The 21658-nt window shown below is 42.3% G+C and overlaps 1 protein-coding gene across 1 annotated transcript in view; it reads right to left on the bottom strand.

Annotated features, from left to right (window-relative positions):
• Positions 1-21658, bottom strand: part of LOC141133537 (dynein axonemal heavy chain 2-like) — a 345338-nt gene that overhangs the window by 77838 nt on the left and 245842 nt on the right. The window contains exons 47-53 of the mRNA XM_073622980.1: positions 20130-20282; positions 18268-18359; positions 16203-16401; positions 15352-15576; positions 15113-15217; positions 14637-14825; positions 12252-12337 (exon numbers count right to left, since the gene is read on the bottom strand). Coding sequence (XP_073479081.1) covers positions 12252-12337; positions 14637-14825; positions 15113-15217; positions 15352-15576; positions 16203-16401; positions 18268-18359; positions 20130-20282 — 1049 coding nt within the window. The remainder of the gene's footprint in view (positions 1-12251; positions 12338-14636; positions 14826-15112; positions 15218-15351; positions 15577-16202; positions 16402-18267; positions 18360-20129; positions 20283-21658) is intronic.

Raw genomic sequence — 21658 nt, 5'->3', positions numbered from 1 at the left:
GCATCTGTGGGGCATCCTCAAACAGAAGGTGGAGGAGCGCAAGGTCTCTAACACCCACCAGCTCCGTGATGTCATCATGGAGGAGTGGAAGAGGACTCCAGTGACAACCTGTGAAGCTCTGGAGAACTCCATGCCCAAGAGGGTTAAGGCAGTGCTGGAAAATAATGGTGGCCGCACAAAATATTGACACTTTGGGCCCAATTTGGACATTTTCACTTAGGGGTGTACTCACTTTTGTTGCCATCGGTTTAGACATGAATGGCTGTGTGTTGAGTTGTTTTGAGGGGACAGCAAATTTACACTGTTATACAAGCTGTACACTCACTACTTTACATTGTAGCAAAGTGTCATTTCTTCAGTGTTGTCACATGAAAAGATAGAATAAAATATTTACAAAAATGTGAGGGGTGTACTCACTTTTGTGACATACTGTATATGCAGTGTGGGAGACCGCATGTGATTCGGACAGGAATCGCACTGCATTCCTATTCAAATCACCTGTGATTCTTTGCCGTGCGATTCATATTGTATGGGCTCAATTCGCACTGCACAAAAAAGGTACAGGCATCTTTTCTTTTTTTGCCGCACCAGAATCGGATCACATAGGTGTTCACATGTGATCCGATTCTTGCAATCTTACTGCGATCTGAGATCTGTTTTGGGGGTGTCATTAATTTACCATTGACACCGGTGGCAGATCACATGAAGGGAGTGCGATTTCAGTGAGGTGCAGCCGGAACCGCTTGGGATTTGCTGCGTTTCCCATACTGCGTATATGTGCCCTACCATGTCTTCTTCTGCACTGTGTCTTCATGTAGAGGCAACAGGGCCATCATTAGATACCGGGGGGCCCCATACTGCTTGCCTGACAGGCCCCCCGCCCTTGGGTAGGAATGAGCCAACTATTACTTATGCAGAACTTGGCGGGTGTTGAACATCGTATATAGTAGCCGTATTCTACCCCTTCTATATATGACGGCTCCCCAATGGTAATGATTCCTAAGGAAGCAGCAGGTGCTGGCACAGCGTCTTCATTTTCCATATGAGACTAGCATGCAACCAAAAAAAACAAAAAACTGACAATTATTCATCCAATACTCTCATTGTGTGTACGAGGCTTAACCACTTCAGCTCTGGAAGATTTATCCCCCCATCATGACCAGGCCATCTTTTGCGATACGGCACTGCCTTATGTTAACTGACAATTGCGCGGTGGTGCGACACAGTACCCCAAAAAAATTGATGTCTTTTTTTCCCCATAAATAGAGCTTTCTTTTGGTGGTATGGGATCACCTCTGCGTTTTTTATTTTTTGCGCTATAAACAAAAAAAGACCAACAATTTTGAAAAAAAAAACAATATTTTTTACTTTCTGCTATAAAACACATCCAATAAAAAATGTAAAAAATCGAATTCTTCATCAATTTAGGCCAATATCTATTCTGCTACATATTTTTGGTAAAAAAAAATCCCAATAAGCGTATATTGATTGGTTTGCGCAAATTTATCACGTCTACAAACTATGGGATCGATTTATGGAATTTTTATTTATTTATTTTTACTAGCAATGGCGGCGTTCAGCCATTTTTAGCGGGACTGCGACACTGTGGCGGACAAATCGGACACCTAAATGACACTTTTGACACTTTTTGGGGACAAGCAACACTAATACAGTAATCAGTGCTAAATAATATGCACTGTCACTGTACCAGGGGCGGATCCAGGGGGGGCAACGGGACAATTGCCCCCTCCAAGAATGTGGGTCAGTAAATGTGCGGGCAGGCGTCGTTGTGGGTGAGAGAGCCGGCGGGCCGGAAAAGAAAAGCCGGCTGAAAGCATGGGCGACCCCGGTGGGGAGAGACAGCGGGCGGCTCAGGTGGGGAGAGACAGCGGGCGGCTCTGGTGGGGACTGGGGAGAGACAGCGGGCGGCTCCGGTGGGGAGAGACAGCGGGCGGCACTGTTGGTGAGCAGCTGTGCGGCTCGGTGACAGCATGAGCGGCTGCTGGCCAATCAGGGAGTCGGCGGGCAGAGGAGTAGAGAGATAACACCATCTCTCACCGCCCAGCGCCTGCCCTGCATCCCTGCAGTTCCGCCCTCACTGTGTGTGCAGTGTGCAGGCAGCCGCGGCAGCAGAGAGATTAGATCATCTCTCTGCTGCTTGACTGGGACACAGCAAGAGACGATTATAGCAGGCAAGTAACAATCCGCAACGTGTGGCATGGGACGTGGCAAGTAACAATCCGCAACGTGTGGCATGGGACGTGGCAAGTGACAATCTGCAACGTGTGGCATGGGATGTGGCAAGTGACAATCTGCAACGTGTGCCATGGGACGTGGCAAGTGACAATCTGCAACCTGTGGCATGGGACGTGGCAAGTGACAATCTGCAACGTGTGGCATGGGACGTGGCAAGTGACAATCTGCAACCTGTGGCATGGGACGTGGCAAGTGACAATCTGCAATATGTGGCATGGGACGTGGCAAGTGACAATCTGCAATGTGTGGCCTGGGAGCTGGCAAGTGACAATCTGCATCTGGTGAAAGGCGACGTGGCAAGTGACAATCCGCAACGTCTGGCATGGGACGTGGCAAGTGACAATCTGCAACATGTGGCAAGTGACAATCTGCATCTAGAGATAAGCGACATGGCCGCAACGTGTGGCAGGTGACAGTGGCAAGTGACACGCTCAGGACTCCCACTGATTTTGCATTATGGTGAGTTGAACTATTTCTTTTTTTATAACAATGTAATAATAGTAATAATGCGCTTCAATCATCCTGACACCATAACAACCATGGTGCCGTGATGATTGAAGCGCTAACACCAGCCATTTCCCCATTAAATTTACCCCAAAAAAAGTATTTTCTAGCAGTGCCCCTTCTGAGACTAGGCTCTGGATCCGCCCCTGCACTGTACTAATGACACTGTCCGGGAAGGGGTCAACATCAGGGGCGATCAAAGGGTTAAGTGTGTGACTAGGCCCTAGGAAGTGCTTTCTAACTGTGTGGGGGAATGCTGTGACTGGAGGAAGACAGGGATCCGTGTTTCTGCTTAGCAGAAACACAAGATCTCCATCTTCCTCCCTCACAGAACGGCAGTCTGCCTTGTTTGTATAGGCAGACCATGGTTCTGCCTCTCCTGTGAATGATCGGTGGGTCCCGGCGGCCATCGCTGATTGGCTCCCACTCGGTCTAATCAGCAGGAGCGGGTCGCCGCGCGGCGTGCTCGTGCACCCCAGATTCACTGCACGAAATTGCATACTTGTACCGGATTTTGTGCAGGAGGGCTGCCCTGCTGCAGTATATCTGCGTGGGGCGGTCCTTAGGTGGTTAATTTAATTGTTACAGCATGGAGGAATACTCCACTTTCTCCCGAAAACGAGTAAATAGACCCCTCTCTAGTCCCAGCCCCTGCTGTTAAACTGATGGGGCCCAGGGATTTTTTCATTTAATTGCTGGGAGCCCTGACCCATGGAATTACTATGCATGCGTCCAAAGATATTTAACCGCTTCTCACCCGGGCACTGTACATCAAGGGCCGGGTGGGACAATCGGCGTTCTCACTGGATGTCCTTGTAGGTCCTGCCAGAATGTGTGGTCGCACAGTGCGCAGTGGCATGATCTTGTGAGGACCGTGTCCACAGCACATCATAGATTGGGATATGGGCTCTCTGATTGGCCCTCCTGATCATAATGGCTGTGTCCAATCAAAGCCATCACACAATGTAAACAAAGGCAATTTTTAGGCCTCATGCCCATGGACGTTTTTATAGCCGCTTTTATGAGCGTTTTTTGCAGCTTAAAAACGCCTCTCCATGTTAGCCTGTGGCCTCATGCCCACCATGGCGTTTTTGAGCTGTAAGTGGCATAGGCGTTTTTAAGTTCCAAAAAAAAAAACCCAGGACCAGTGCGTACAAGAGCTGTAAAAACGCCAGACGCCGGTAAAAGGTGTTAAACGAGATTTAACGAGGCGTAACGCTGTATACACATCGTTACGCCTCGTCCAGCGTTTCTCTGTCTCTATTCAAAATAAATGGTTCCCTATGGGATCCTATTGATTTGAATAAAAGTCGCACCAGAAGTCGGATCCAGATGATGCGACTTGCGGTGCGACTTGTGTGTTGAGAATCTTGAAGGGGAACCCCTCCAAAATTTTGCGTGGGGTTCCCTCAAGATCCATATTTTGCGCTATAAACAAAAAAAGACCAACAATTTTGAAAAAAAAAACACAATATTTTTTACTTTCTGCTATAAAACACTTCCAATGAAAAAAATATAAAAAATCGAATTTCTTCATAAATTTAGGCCAATATGTATACTGTAACATACTTTTGGTAAAAAAAAAATCCCAATAAATGTATACTGAATGGGAGAATGGAAGCTGCGCTAATTAATGGAAAGTCCATACAATTGCTTGTAGTGGAATAGACAAACAGTTCAATCTTAATAAATCAAACACCAGGGTGAACCAAATCAGATCAAACGTGCCGCCACTTTAAGAAAAACCTGCTTACCAGCTGGCAAGCCAAGTCGGGCAGGTGGCTTAAACCCAGCCAGGGCCTTTGCTTGTACAGAGGATCAGCTGATAGACTAAAGGCTGGATGGTTAGATGGATCTTAAACCGCTCCTGACATCATACGACATAAAAAGGCTTAAAAATCGCAAATAAATAACAGAGCCGGCCGGCTGCATACGATATCCCGTCCTCCTAATACGAAAGCGCAGTGACGTCAGCACGTGTTTGATGGTTTGTGCAAAAGTTATAGTGTCTACAAACTATGGGATGGATCTAGGGACTTTTTATTTTTTTATATTTTTTACTAGTAATGGCGGCGATCTGCGATTTTTTAGCAGGACTGCGTCATTGCGGCAGACAAATCTGACACTTAGGGTACTTTCACACTGTGCCGGCGTTAGCAGTAAAGCAGCGATCATTTTAGCGGTGCTTTACCGCAGTTATAGCGGTGGCGCTTTTCGGGCGGTAGCGGGGCACTTTTAACCCCCCCAAGAAGGGTTTGAAAGCGCCCGTGATACGGCGCTTCCAAAACGCTTTTCAGGCGCTTCGGAAGCGGTGCCCATTCATTTCAGTGGGTAGGGGCAGTGGAGAAGAGCTGTATACACCGGTCCCACACCGCCCCAAAGATGCTGCTTGCAGCACTTTTTTTCCCGTCCCGCAAGCGCACCGCCCCAGTGTGATAGCACTCTGGCTTTCACACTGGGGAGGCACGAGAGGCGCTTTTCAGGCACTTTACAGGAGCTATTTTTAGCGCTAAAACACCTGAAAAGCCCCTCAGTGTGAAAGGGGTCTAAGTGACACTTTTTTGGGGGCCAGTGACACCAATACATTGATCAGTGCTAATAAAAAATGCACTGTCACTGTCTAGATGACACTGGCAGGGAAAGGGTTAACATCAGGGGCGATCAAAGGGTTAAATGTGTTCCCTATGTGTGCTTTCTAACTGTAGGGGGGAGTGCTTTGACTAAAGGAATAGAAAAAACACACAATTTTGTTGTGCTGGGATCATATAAATCATCATATGAATCATATAAATCAGCAACTTAATTAGTTAATAAATTGTAAAGTATCAAAGCAGCTAACACAAAATGCAAGGTATGCACAGTAGTAATTATAGAGAATGGTGTAGCGCTACACCATTCTCTATAATTTGACTAAAGGAAAACAGAGATCTGTGTTTCTGATCAGTAGAAACATGAGATCTCCATTTTCCTTTCTGGCAGAACAGTGGTCTGCCTTGTTTACATAGGCAGACCGCTGTTCTCCTCTCTGCAAATGATTGTAGGCTGTATCCAATCAAAGTGGGAGCGGGGCTCTGGCGGTGCGCTCATGCACTCCAGAGCCGATGAAAGAGTACGTGATTTTGTGCTAAAGGGCCGCCCTGCCACAGGAAATGTACGTGGGGCGGTCCTTAAGCGGGTTAAGCTTTGTCAAAAAAAACTGGAAGCTGATTGGTTTCTATGCAAAGCTGCACCAGATTTAGCTTTCTCCAATTTTAGTAAATCAACCCCAGTGTAAAAATAATATACATTTTTAAATAAATAAATTTTAGACTGTAAAAAAAAAACTGTAAAAAAAAAAAAAAAACGCAAAACGCAAATCGCGGCAAAAACGCGGCAAAAACACTGCTCAAAAACGTGGCAAGCATGAAAAAAAAACCTCCAAAAACGCCCAAAAGCAACATGCATAGGTGTGAATCGAGCCTAACTCTAAACTGGTAACCTGTAAAGGCTTATAAATCGTTGCCTATGGAGATTTTTAAATACCGTCATGTGGTGCCATTCCACAAGCATGCGCAATTTTAAAGCGTGGCATGTTTGGTATCTATTTATTTTACAAAAAAAAAAAAAGGTTATTATATTGTGTTTTAAAATTCATTAAAGTCTAATTTTATTTTATTTTAATTGCATTTGAAAAACTGCTGCGCAAATACCTTGTCACAAATTAAATTACAAAACCCACCATTTTATTCTCTAGGGCAGTGATGGTGAACCTTGGTACCCCATAGGTTTTGGAACTACATTTCCCATGATGCTCATGCACTGTGCTGTGTAATTGAGTATCATGGGAAATGTAGTTCCAAAATATCTGGGGTGCCCAGGTTCACCATCACTGCTCTAGGGTCTCTGCTACAAAAATATATAAGGTTTGCAATTATGCTTATGCTGTGTGTGAGAAAAAAAAAAAATTATTTCATTTCTTTATTTTCCAAAGAATTGTGGGAAAAAAAATGTACAACTTCAAGTAACCTGGAATACCTTGGACTGCCTACTTTGCAAAAAAAAAAACTGAAGGTGCAAGCTAGAAATTTTTTCTCACAAGTGAACAGAACGTCCGATTTTCATTTAATTAGTACAGCTTTCATCCGAAAAAAAAAAATGTAAGAGCAAGACTACGCATGCTCGGGAATGAAAAAGTGCATTGCAATACAATTCAACACATTACATCACTTCCCAAGTTGTATTCTGTCGTACGAGAATTTTTGTAAGTTAAGTAATGTAACCTCATTTGATATGAGACTAGCAAAAAAAAACCTGACGATTATTTGCCCGCTAATCTCTTTGTGTACGAGGCTTAAAGCGTAACTCTACTTTTGCTGAGAAAAAAAAAATTCGCCTCTGGGTGGTCTGTGTGCATTGCAGGGATTTTAACAAACTTTGTTGCAGATTCCTACCTTTTGTTATTCTGAAGAAATCCCTGTGTGTCTGTATGTGTCCATGAGAATCTAATGGGAGTGGTTTCTTCATTATCAATCAGCTGCTGCACCTGTAGGGCACTAATAAGGAACGCTGCTGGGTCTGCATCCCTTTAGACGTGATTTCCTATTGAGAGTATCTCACTAAAAATGAAATTTTTGTTCCAGGGGATGCCAAAAATCTGACTTGTACCTCAGTGCAGACTTCTGAGAAAATCAGTGAGCCAATCACACAAGCAGGAAATTACATTTCTGGGGGGGGGGGGGGGGGGTGTTCTGTATACATTCTGTGTCCACTTTGCCATATTGCATTTTCAAAAAATTACGGAGCTGCAGATTGAAAAGGAAAGGTCATTTTTATTAAGAAAATATGGCTTGTGTCACAATTGTATACGCTATATTATTTTTTATGTATTTGTTATTTTTTTTTCCCCACAAAAGTGGAGTTATGCTGGCCATTCACTATACAAAAAAACGGCCAAACCCATTTTTGAAAAACAAACATTCGGCCGTGTGAGCAAACGATAGTGCCATCATGTAATGACCGATAAATCGTTCAGTGGACATAAATTAATCCATTTTTTTTTTTTTACATATACCTAGTGCAAACTGATCGGACGGGAAACACATTAACCTTTTAATTTATCGTTGGTTCGGCAGAAAATTTCCAAACTTGTCCTTCGTTTTTTCAGCTCAAAAACGTCCCGATTATCGATTTTGTGCCCATTAACTGGCCGAAAAACGAACGAACTGGCCAAATGACCGAATTTTGGATGATTTCTCCTAGTATGGCCATCAGGCGTGATCAATTTTCAATGATTGACACCATAGCTTCTTTTTTTTGGTCGGTCAATCCCTCCACGCGGTTGGTCTTATTAGACCACTGTGGATTAATGCGTAAGTATTTGTTCTAAAGGATTTATTATATTTCTTTATGTGTTAGTTTTGACCAATTGTGGGTCCCGTGCCCCGCTTTAGGGGTGCGGTTACATGTCTCATATTGATTACATTTTTATTATATGTCAGGCTGCCTTCTTCTGAATGGTCTCTTGATTTCTGGATTCCCTTGGAGCCAAGTTTGCTGTCCATTTATACTTTTCCTATTTATATTATGTAAGATTTACCCACATTTTCAATGTTTGATGTAAACATTTGAACATCTTGTAAAATGTATCTCTGATTGATGTTTGTCTTTTAGTGTACATTTAATGTACTCCTCAACAATGAACTCCCTGAAGAAGACTGCTTTAGTTGAAACGCGTAGGCGTATTGTTGTGTTGTAGCACTGCTTTTTTGAGGAATGACATCTTGTATAATTCTTGTTGTTGACACGTATGGCTTACTACTTGTATGTATCATGTTTCTATTTTATATGGATTTTAAATGTTTGTATCAATAAATTCTTTAATTCAATCTCATTGTTCCAATTCGAAGTGTCTTTTGGTGCATCCAAAATCCCGTCCTATCTTCTCCATTTGTTCTAGCAATTTTTGGGATGTGGCACCTTCCTGACAACTAGATAATTTAGGCCTTTCTGATAAATATCTTTTTCTAGCACCTTAGCTTGTAGACTCTATAACTTTCACAAAGACCAAATAATATACACTAATAGACATGTGCGGTTCGTTTCTTTCCAAATCAATATTCGGACAAATTTTTCGTTATTCGGAGATTCGGATATATCCGAATTACAATATAAACAAATTTTATCGAATGCTCCGAATAACGGAACAAAATTTGTCCGAATTTCGGAAATTCGAATCGAATTTTACATTGAACTCCAGTCGAATACTAATGCCCTGTACAAACGATCGCACATTCCGATAACAAAATCTATCGGATTTTTTCAGACGGATGTTGGCTCAAACTTGTCTTGCATACACACGGTCATACAAAGTTGGTCGGAAAATCCGAACGTCAAGAACGCGGTGACGTACAACACATACGACGAGCCAAGGAAAATGATGTTCAATAGCCAGTGCTGCTCTTCTGATTGATCCTGAGCATGCGTGGCACTTTGTGCGTCGGAATTGTCTACACACGATCGGAATTTACGCAAATGGATTTTGTTGATGGAAAATTTTAGAGCCAGCTCTCAAACTTTGTGTGTCGGAAATTCCGATGGAAAAAGTTCGATAGAGCCCACACACGGTCGGAATTTCCGACAACAAACTCCGATCGCACATTTTCCGTCGGAAAGTCAGATCGTGTGTACGGGGCATAACTGTACACATATTGCTGAAATCAAAGACTGTGTGTGTTATTATGCCCTGTACACACGGTCGGACATTGATCGGACATTCCGACAACAAAATCCTAGGATTTTTTCCGACGGATGTTGGCTCAAACTTGTCTTGCATACACACGGTCACACAAAGTTGTCGGAAAATCCGATCGTTCTAAACGCGGTGACGTAAAACACATACATCGGGACTATAAACGGGGCAGTAGCCAATGGCTTTCGTCTCTTAATTTATTCTGAGCATGCGTGGCACTTTGTGCGTCGGATTTGTGTACACACGATCGGAATTTCCAAAATTTTATAGCAAGCTCTCAAACCTTGTGTGTCAGAAATTCCGATGGAAAATATGTGATGGAGCCCACACACAGTTGGAATTTCCGACAACAAGGTCCTATCACACATTTTCCGTCGGAAAATCCAACTGTGTGTACGGGGCATTACAGTACCATTTCGAAATAATGCTGTTTTTGTTAAGGTGATTTCAAGAGTCATTGTAATCATTTGATGAAGATTTTTCTTTTCTCTGTTCACTTTGCTGCATTCAATTTGAAAACAATATAACATTTTCATTTCGACCAATTTGAAAATTCATAGATTTGAACGTTTCAAACCGAAAAAATCAGTAAATTCAAAGAAAATTTGAAAATTCTGAATACGAATTCCGAATACGGATTGAATGAATCAACCGAATTGAACTAAATGAAATAACTAGATTAACGAATCAAAACAAAAGGAAACAAAGCTAATTTTTTCATCATGCACATGTCTATACATTAATTTGGGTTATTTTTACCAAAGATATGTAGCAGTATAAATTTTAGTCAAAATTTATGTAGAAAAATTACTTATTTGCAAAATTTTATAACACAAACTAAGAAAAAATTTCGGGTCATTTTTCATTTATAGTGCAAAAAATAAAAACCCAGTGGTGAAGAAAAATCACCAAAAGAAAGCTCTATTTGTGTGAAAAAAAATGATAAAAATTTCAAATGGGTACAGTGTTGCATGACCGCGCAATTGTCATTTAAAACGTGAGTGCTAAAAGCTGAAAATGGGCCTGAGCAGGAAGAGGGTGAAAGGGTCCAGTATTGAGGTGGTTAAAGAGTCCCCTCTCTGCTCCGGGCCCCCGCTGAACTGATGGGGCCTGGGCCCCATACAGGAAGGCCAGCTCTAACCCCTTATCTGAGGTCCTGAGAGGCGGCCATCTTGGTAGGGGCAACAATCTCTGTTTTACTTTTAGTAGAGCCTTACAATGGCCTTACAATGGCCATGCCCTGTTGATCCTCTCATTTACTGGAAGCCTACCAGACAGCTCCTGTCTGATTGCAGATATTTGAATCTGAAATCAAAATGTGATACCGAAATTTTAGGAGTCTTTGTATAAACAGTTTGCCGATTGAATGTGACTCAGCTAAAAGGAAAGTTGCCATATTCTATGTTATAGAACTAGAGTATATCGTATGATTAAAGCATCATTTAGTGGCCAAAATTTGGAATTAGTTTTTGAGTTTTCAATCTGGACATAAAATATCATTTTGGCCTTCAGATGGCCGACTTTCTATCACTTTACCGGTGTTTTTTAGTAAGTTTAAGGGTAAGTCCAGCCTAACACTAAAATCTCTGCATCTACAGACATCCACGATTTAACACTAACCTATGTAGCCCTGTAAAGAAGAAATCAGTATACATACCTTTTTTCAATCCAACCCGATCTCCAGCGGCGGAAGCTGGAAGGACACAGCCGACAACGGTTGGGAAATGAATGGGAAGTGACGTCAGTAGACTTACTATGGGAATTCCGTTGTCAGACGTGTCCTCTGCCCCCACCTGGGTCAGATCGGGTTCAAAAAAGGTATGTATACTGATTTCTTCTTTACAGGGCCAGATAGGATAGTGTTATATCGTGGATGTCTGTAGATACAGGGATTTTAGTGTTAGGGTGGACTTCTACTTTAAAGCTTAGGCATAGATACTTCTCCATAGTTGCACTGGTCCAACTTGAACCGATGTAAGTATGTACAGTATGTGTCATACCTGATACCCTGGAAGCTGGAAATCATTGTAGCAGACACTGCCACTACAGTGATCCCCACTGGCTTCTGGGTCTTGAGCTGAGCAGCTGTCCTGCATTGTGAACATATGAAGTTGCTCGCTTGGCACGGGCACCATTCAGAAAATGCTTTGCATTTTCTCAATGAATTTAAAAGTTCTCTGATTGGACAAGGTAGAGAGGAGGGGCAGCGGCATAACAATCCATTAAAGCGGGAGTCCGGCGAAAATTTTTTTTTTAGATGTCAGCAGCTGCTGACTTTTAAAACAAGGACACTCACCTGTCCCAGCGATGTCGGCACCCGAGACCGAACCGTCCCTCGATCCTCGGGTGCTGCCGCCGCCATTCTCAGTGAGGGAATCAGGACGTGAAGCCTTGCGGCTTCACTTCCCGATTCCCTACTACGCATGCGCGAGTCGCGCTGCGCGTTCTCAATGCTCCCCGCTATCTCCTGGGACCTGTGTCTTTCTCAGGAGCAGCGGGGGAGTGCGGGAGGGGGCGTGACTCCCGCGGGAGTCTATTCCCGGAAGTGGGTGCAGATACCTGTCTTAGACAGGTATCTGCACCCCCCTCCCCCCTGAAAGGTGCCAATTGTGACACCGGAGGGGGGGAGGAATCCGATGAGCGGAAGTTCCACTTTTGGGTGGAACTCCGCTTTAAGAAAAAGTGTCTAGTTATCATTCAACTTTTCCCAATGTTAAATATCAACCTTGTTATAAATAGGCCCCTATGGGTGAGCGTGCCATACCTGAAGCATTCATGTACCCACAGCTTGGTCATACTGTGCTTCGTATCGTGTAGGTCACGGTGTGCCCGTAACATGCCTTGGAATACCTGTGAAATTGCAAATATAGATATTAGTGATCTTTAAGTTCTCCCTATCCTGGTGCAAATGCCAGAATATCCTTTTTAAATGAGCAAACAGTGTGGCTGGGCAGTGGGGAAAGTAAATAGAATTCTTGGGTGCACCAGCAGAAGGAATTAGGTCCTGATTCCTCTATATTAATCTTAAGTTATCACTAGAGGGATCACCAGCAGAAGGAATTAGGTCCTGATTCCTCTATATAAATCTTAAGTTATCACTAGAGGGATCACCAGCAGGAAGAAGAACATCCTGATTCCTCTATATAGATCTTCAGTTATTTCTAGAGGGATCCCCAGCAGGAGGAAGGAGGCCCTAGTTCCTCCATAAAGATCTTTAGTTATCACTAGAGGAATAACCAGCAGGAGGAAGGAGGTCCTGATCCTTGTATATAGATATTTATATCACTAGAGGAATCACCAGCAGGAGGAAGGTCTTGATTCTTCTATACAGATCTTTAGTTATCACTAGAGGGATCATCAGCAGGAGGAATCAGGTCCTGATTCTTTTATATAGATCTTTATTTATAATTACAAGGGCACCAGCTGGAGTAAAGCCTCGTACACACGGTTTGATCATTGTACGACCGAGAGTCTGATTTTTGTCAAAAGCGAGCGTGCAGGATTTTGTCTAGCATACTAACTTTCCGCAAATTGTCGCTTGACAAACACGAACGTAGTGACGTACTATGAGAGTATAAAGAGAAAAATTAATTTCTCAAGCGCCACCCTTGGGGCCCCTTCTGCTAATTTCGTGTTAGTAGAAGTTTGGTGAGTGTTGATTCGCGATTTTCAGATCGTACAAAACAAATGAGAATGTGTTCTGCATTTCGATATTTCATCTACTGCCGCGTCACGAATGTTAATTCTAGATTACGAAAGGTTGTTTACAAGACTGAACTCCTCCCAGTCGTTCCTTGATTCCGAGCATGCGTGTTTGTACTTTAGACTTTTGTGTGATGATTTCTGCACTGACCATCCGAAAATTGGACATTGAGTTCACATCCGACAAAAATTCTATAGCCTGCACATCCAGCTTTTGTCTGACGAAAAAGTCAAATTGGCTGATGAAAGCACCGTACTAACGATCCGAAAATCCGCAGACAGCTCGTCTTACGAGTTTTTCCTACTGATTTTTGTATCGTGTGTATGAGGCCTAAGTCTTGAATCTGAAGTAAATTCTCCAATCTACAACCCATAAAACTCAAAATCCCCAATTAAAAGTCCTGAAAAAAAAGCATGGACTGCTAAAATTCATAGAATGAATTTTGCACACCAGGATGACTCTAGTAGGCTATGCCAACCCCCTGTCTGCCTAAGCCAGTGCCATCTTGGGTAAATTCCACATCTCTACTTCCTCACTGGCCGTTCACCAAGAACATCACTAATAAATTCTAATGAAAGAATCCAGGTCTTGTTTCAGAAGTATAGTTGCCATGGTAGCAGGAGAGTTCTCACCGCACCGGTATAGATCCACACCTGGTGTAAAATGAAGAGTTGTCTCCGAGGATAAAGAGCCCCAGGTGCTGGCTAATCCTGAGTCATGTTGAAGGTAGATAAGAAAATCTGAACAGCCGCACTCCAGAAAGATATGGTTCAAAAACGTTTATTATAAACTCAGAAGCATATGGAATACAGGACACCGTGGCAAAAAAGTACAGGCAATCAGCTAACGCGTTTCGCACTTATGCTAAGTGTTTACTCATAGCATGTCAGAGCTATGAGTAAGCACTTAGCATAAGTGCGAAACGCGTTAGATGATTGCCTGTACTTTTTTGCCACGGTGTCCTGTATTCCATATGCTTCTGAGTTTATAATAAACGTTTTTGAACCATATCTTTCTGGAGTGCGGCTGTTCAGATTTTCTTATCTACCTTCAACATAGCTGCCATGGTGCCGCTGACACAAAACACCCTGTCACTACCCTTCCCCATTGCTATTAGTTAATGAATAGAGAAATAGAAGTTTTTGAGAGCTCCTGCCAGGAACAGGGAAAGGACTGACGTCACCCCGGCACAGTAGAGCAAATCCCAGTACCTGAAGGATGCTGAGAATTTAATAATAACTGAGCATGTGCCACTTGCCAACCTGACATTCACACTCAGATGAAATTAGTCCACTGGTAGACAGGAACTAAAAACTGTACAATCATTTTAAAGACACTGTTTAGAAAACACAAAGCTTACCAATCTATCTTACTTTCCAATCAAATGAGAGTTTGATATTTTCCCCATTAATACATTTTCTTAATTCAGCTCCACTTGTGACTCACCTTGGAGATGTCCCTGAGGTTAAACAGGTAGTGGATTTTGGCAGGGGTGGGCAGGAATCTCTGAGTAACTGCGTTATACAGCTCTACGGTTGCCTGCGTGATTATATCCCCAACTGGTTTCACCTCTTCCTCAAAATCTTGCAGCTTCTGGCTCATCATCGTCCCAAAAATCCTCTTGATCTGAGATTCCTGCAGAAAAGGGAGTACATTCCAATATTACCAGATCAGTCATGACTGGCTTGAAAAGAGAAATTCATCTTGTAAACATGGCGCTAAAAAAAGCCTTCCCAGAAAAGTAGAAGCTTGGAAAAAGGTTGGCCAACTCCATATTAATGCCCGTGGTTTTGGAATGGGATGTCCAACAAGCTCATATTTTGGCCACAGGGTGTAAAAGGCGATTTTGAGCCAAGGGGTTATTAATAATATTTAGCATAGACTTCAAAAACACTGAAAAGATAAAAATACTTTTGACTCACCGAGGGGAAGGTCATATTAATCAGGTTGAATCGGCTCTGAAAGCGCCCAGAAATGGCAGTTCGGCCTCCTCCAGGGGGACCCATCGCTGCCATAATGAACATGTCCTGAGAAAAGTGATAGGAACGTGTTTGGAGAGAGAAGATAATGTTTTGTATAAGAAAAAAGTAGAGAAAAGAACTTCAAGATACATCAAGGATAACATGAGGCTGCTGACCATCTGAAGAACATGGTTCCTCACCTTGACATATTTGCTGCTTTGGTTCTGGCGATCATACCAGAAGCCATAATCAATCCAGAGCCGCAGAAGCTCCAGAGGTGGCTGTGATCCGAATGCATCTTTAGCTGGCATATTGAGGTCATCCATGAAGGTCAGGAGGTGTTTGCCCCCAGCAGGTACATACACGCCCTTTGTCCTCTTCTCCACACGACTCTCAATAATATTTTGCACGTTGCTGGAGCTTGTCTGAGGAGGAAAATGAACACTGACCCTTGTGAATTACAAATGTACCACAAGATATTGACTTTTAATATGCAGTGCTACTTCATACGCTATCAAGGTGTGATAGGGGCATGGAACATGGCTTGCCAAGACATACACATGGGGCAAGTACAGGAACAGGCCTTCCTATTGACAGAAAACATGGATGTCTTAATAAGATATGGAAAAAAAATTACAAAGTGCAGTGGCCTATTGCAATTAATCATTGCACTCATTTGGCTTCTGCAAAGTGAGTTCCGAAATGTTAAATACTATATACCTACAGATATATAGAGCATGGATTGGTTAAACCACCACCAGGTTTTTTTTGCTGTATATGTCCTCATTGGAAGATTTCCTCTCTATTTTTGCTCTGGTGATTCCAAACTTTGCATTTGCCATCACATTAGGCTGTAACAGTCCCTCTGACAAAAAAGGGGATCTCCCCAGTGGAGATACAGACAGAAATAAAATCTTGAAAGGGTAATAATGCCCACTTTGTACAAAACTGAGAAAAAAATTGGGCTTTGGATAGACTTTTTTCAGACTTTAATTCACTTGGAACATCAAACTGAGCTGCAAGTCTACAAAAGATTTTTTGGGTTGTTTACCTGTGCGGACATGTTTACAGTTAACAGTGTCCACTTGTTGGCATCTAAAGACTGCAGAACACTTTGGGCAATAGATGTTTTCCCAGTACCCACTGGACCGACGAGGAGAACCGGGTTCTGGTGCATCACCAGGGCACTAACAATGAACTGGTAGCGCACTGTGTCCACTGTTGGCACCATGATCTTGTAGAACGGGGAACTGTGAGGAGCAAAGCACAAGGAAAATTATACAAACTGGAAATATCTCAAAAACAGTGGACAGTAATCTGAATTAGAGAGGTGACTTAGGGCCAAGAACAGAGCTGCCAATAGGGGAGTACAGGCAATACGCCCGTACTGGGCCAAGGTGCCATCAGGTTGGCATGTGGGGGCCCAGGGTTGGCAAAAGCAGTTTAGTACTATTAAAGGTGTACTGTGTGTTATAGTATCAGTGTAGTAGGGGTGTACTGTGTATTGTAGTATCGGTGTAGTAGGTGTGGACTTTGTCTTGTATTATCGGTGTAGTAGGGTTGTACTGTGTGTTGTAGTATCAGTGTAGTAGGGGTGTACTGTGTATTGTAGTATTAGTATAGTAGGGTTGTTCTGTGTGTTGTAGTATCAATGTAGTAGGGGTATACTGTGTGTTGTAGTATCAATGTAGTAGGGGTATACTGTGTGTTGTAGTATTAGTATAGTTGGGTTGTACCATGTGTTGTAGTATTAGTGTAGTAGGGGTGTACTGTGTGTTGTAGTATCAGTGTAGTAGGGGTGTACTGTGTGTTGTAATATCAGTGTAGTAGGGGTGTACTGTGTGTTGTAATATCAGTGTAGTAGGGGTGTACTGTGTATTGTAGTAGTGCTGTAGAAAGAGTGTACTGTGTGTTAGGGTAGCACTGTAGTACGTGTAGTGTGTGATGGGGCCCAGAGGCCCAGTCGGTAGGTCATATGGGGCTGCATAATTTCTAATGGTGGCATTGGCCATGAAACCTAAATTGCAAATTGGTTTTTGCACAGAAATGTAATAATGTATTATTGAAAAAAGATCTTCCAGAGTTATCTTTAAGTTTAGGTTGACCATGTGCATGTAGTACAAGTTCATGTCACTCAAGATTGTGATTAAAAAAAAAAAAAAAAACTGCCTGGTTCCTGGTATAAAGCTGAAGTAGAGACAGAAGACCAACGCTTCCAAGTCATAAAGTACACCCTTATCAAGATTAAAACAAAAGTTTATTTGTAAAGAAACTGGAACGCATCTACATGTCTGGTGGACTTACTCGGTAGTTCCTTGCCCTGCTGTCTAGTGTACTTGGCAAAAACATTGCTTTAGGTCTCACAGTAGCTTTACTGAACAGGAGTCCTCCAGACATTACCAATACGCAGTACAAACTCTTATTACAAATGAAGACTGCAAGAAAAAAGATGGTGGCGGCTGCCTGGAAAACCGCATTACTTAGCTAAAAATCGAGTCATTGCCATGATACATGGCAAGATTGTAGCTACCCTTTAAGACCAAATCTCCAAATATGCTAAGGTTTGGTATCCCCAGATAGATAAATTCCTCCCCTTAAGCTTTGACACCACATGGCTTGACCCAAAATAAAATGCTACTAGCCATATATCTCAAAGTAATATAGCTTTTATCACCTAGTTCCCCACCTCCCCTTCCTCGGGAGACCTCCCCTTGTCCCTCTCCCTTTTTAAACCTGCCCAATTATCCTCCTACCTTCTTCCTTATCCCTTATATTGATTATCATGGGACAAGCAACTTGACACAAACACCTACACTCTTATATTCACCTTCTGGCAGACAAAAGTTACAGTATATTGTGTTTGGCTTGTCAATTTTTTTGTAACACCAATCTGATATACTGTATATGACTGTTACCTTACGAGGTCTGTCCCATCGGCCAGTTGTTTTTTTTGGCAGATTGCAAGTTTGTAAAAGAATAAAAAAAATTTAAACAGAAAACAAAGCTTTATTTAAGTTGACAATGGGAATCTTGAATTGTCGAGCGTATGCTGTCCTATAGGATATCTTCATACCCTAAATGCTGGCAATTTTGCAAATTTTTTCAAAAATACTTACTTGGCTGGAATTCGCCAACCTTTGGGCAATCTGTCCTCAAAGTTCATCCAGTTCTTTGTTTTTGGGTCTACAAAATACTCATACACCGTGTCCTGCAAGCAGAAGAGGAAAAAAAATCCTAGGGTCAAGTATTAGACAGAAAAATATGTATTGAACATTTTCCTTACCTTGTTGAACAATAGTTAAGGTCCGACATGTTATCTGAAGACTGCTGGGTTTTTTTTTTTATTGGTGCAGTTGATTCTTGACAAAAATTTTAGCGTTACCTTAATGCTAAATTTACCGTTACCTTTAAAACACACCACACACTTATAGGATAAATGTATCATATCCACATTTTTCACATCTGAAAGAGCAATGGTCACTTACTGACCATTAACCTTTAAACATAGTCCTAACTGCAAACCCAACCATTAACCGCTGTCCGCCCACAACCTTTATATTATTGTTTCTCAGCGTGAAGGCCCATGATGGGGATAAGTTAATAACCCCTTTGAGAACCATTAGCTAAAACTCTGAGCAGCTAGCAGCTTTCATTTCCAGCCGTCACCAAAAGATCTGGTCACCACTAATGACTGGGAACGAATCAGAGTAGATCACCATCACATGATCACTATGCCATCTTTGATCATATGCAGGTTGGAGGCTTTACTGACAAAATATGGCTGTAACCAAACACTGCTGCCAGGAAACTAATGCTCAAACTCATGCAGCTAATGCTCATATGCATGTGCCAGCACATAGATGAGCTCTGGCCAGTAATCGGCATGCGCTGACACCTGTGTGCACCAGTGTGCATTAGCACGCATGTATGTGTGCTCGCACACGCCCAATCCTGGGAATGGCGCCATGTTGCCTATTTGAGATGCTGATGTGAGTTGGACACGTAGGCTTTTATGGAGTTGAGTTTAGAAGCTTTGTGTCAGGGCTGGGCTCAGCCCTTCCTTCTCAAAACTGCTCAGCTGTCGGCTAATTGCCAGCTCCTATCTCTCCACAGTGACTCACCTGTTGATGATATCCTACTCGTCAGTCCTGCCTACTTAAGCCGTTCAGTCCAGATGATCTCTGCCTTCGCCTTGGTCACATCTCTACAGACACTCTCCTGTGTTCCTGTTAAAGACTTGCTTGGCTGACATTCCTTCTGGCTCCAGATCCTGCATGCTGTTCTACTATGCTCATCTCTGGCTTCCTGACGTTTTGGCCTGTCTGACTATCCGTTCCGGTTCCTCAACTCTGGCTGTGTTTTGACTATGTTTACTCTGTTTACCTTTTTTTATTAATATTAAACAAGTAAGATTTATCTGTACTTCTGTCTTAATCTGTTTCATGGTTTCTGACACTTTTGCAAAAAAATTCCAAAAACCCTTAAACTTTAATTTAGAAGCTGTAGTGTACACAAAGCCCTAAAAAGTTCTCACATCTCAGTTTATAGAATTCAAAGGGGTTGATTTATCAACACTGGAGAGTGCAAAATCTGGTGCAGCTGTGCATGGTTTCAACCAGAGAAGAAGAGCGCTGCAAAGAATGCTGCTCTGGTATGCTGTCTCTTTAGCTAACCCATAGTCCTCTGGTAGTCCTTTGTCCTGAAAGAACTGTTTACTTGTAAAAATTGTATTAATATATATTTGATATAAAACCACAATTTGAAAATGTATCAATTAAAAAAAAATCTCTAAACTAAAAAAAAACCCAAACCATAACAGTTTTCTTTTTAAACTGCTGATCTTGACCCTCAGAGATATGACTGAATTGCACTTTCATGGATTGAGCCTCTCCTTAGGTTGAAACAAACTTGTAGAAATGTTTAAATTTCTTTTGCTGAGTATATCCATTCTTTATAATATGTTTTTTTGTGCAATCACCTTATTTGGAAAACTTCCTTCGATCTCTCTCAGGTAGTTGTCGATCTTCTTTCTCCCGTCTTCATCCACAGAGGCACATACTGACCAGACCAGGCAGAAGAGGAACCAAAGTTCCACCATGCGGCTGTAATTGTCCTGGTCTGCTGGATTCACCTATGATGTGAACAGGAGATATAGAATGACAATTGGCTGGAGCTGATGCAAATATATATGACTTGGCCGAGATTATGTTTGAAAGGAAACTAACTTGAGCTTCATCTAAAGCGTATCTAAACCCAAAAAGATAAAGATTTTTGTTCATATCTATTACATGGGAGCTGATGGGATTAGTAGTTTACAGAAAAAAATACGATTTTTGCTTCCTATTCAGCTCATTGAAATTGAAAAGAAAATGGAATTTCTGGCAAGATCGACGGGTATTTTTCTGTACTTGCGGTAAGCTGAAATTTATAACATTTTTGTTCTTGGGTTTAGTCATCCTTTATAGAGACATTATTTTCATTTAGAAGCAAAACTGTCGCTATTTGCAAACTAAAGTACAACCCCAGGTGCATAGTGTTCCTGCTTGTGATCATAATCTTCCACTGTAGCTCTCCATATGTAAATACAGATTTTTAAAAATGAATATACATTATATTACCAAAAGAATGAGGACACCTGCCTTTACACACACATGAACTTTAATGGTATTCCAGTCTTAGTCCGTAGGGTTCAATATTGAGTTGGCCCACCCTTTGCAGCTATAACAGCTTCAACTCTTCTGGGAAGGCTGTCCACAAGGTGTAGGAGTGTGTCTATGGGAATCCTTTGTGCACTGATCCAAATCATTTGGTGGGGGGGTTATGGTGTGGGCTTGTTTTTCAGGGGTTGGGCTTGTCCCCTTAGTTCCAGTTAAGGGAACACTTAAGGTGTCAGCATACCAAGACATTTTGGACAATTTCATGCTTCCAACTTTGTGGGAACAGTTTGGGGATGGTCCCTTTCTGTTCCATCATGACGGTATACCAGTGCACAAAGCAAGGTCCATAAAGACATGGATGAGTGAGTTTTGGGTGGAGGAACTTGACTGGCCTACACAGAGTCCTGACCTCAACCCGATAGAAGACCTTTGGGATGAATTAGAGCACAGACTTCGAGCCAGGCCTTCTCATCCAACAGCAGTGCCTGACCTCACAAATGCGCTTCTGAAAGAATGGTCAAACATTCCCATAGGCACACTCCTAATCCTTGTGGACAGCCTTCTCAGAGGAGTTGAAGCTGTTATAGCTACAAAGGGTGGACCAACTCAATATTGAACCCCATGGACTAAGACTGGGATGCCATTAAAATTCATGTGCATGTAAAGGCAGGCGTCTCAATACTTTTGGTAATATAGTGTATATTTACCTCACTGTTTAAAAAGCCTGCTTATAGAGTTCAGAAGTTCAAGCTGTAATTTACACACAGAAGCAAATGACTGATTGCAGTGACTCCTTCCTTAGAAGGATCGCTTAGTCCCAGGTTCTAATCTGTCTGACAGTAGATAACTA

Source organism: Aquarana catesbeiana, linkage group LG03, assembly GCF_042186555.1.
Source record: "Aquarana catesbeiana isolate 2022-GZ linkage group LG03, ASM4218655v1, whole genome shotgun sequence".
In the NCBI taxonomy this organism is placed as follows: Eukaryota; Metazoa; Chordata; class Amphibia; order Anura; family Ranidae; genus Aquarana; species Aquarana catesbeiana.
This window is presented reverse-complemented; position numbering and strand designations above follow the sequence as displayed.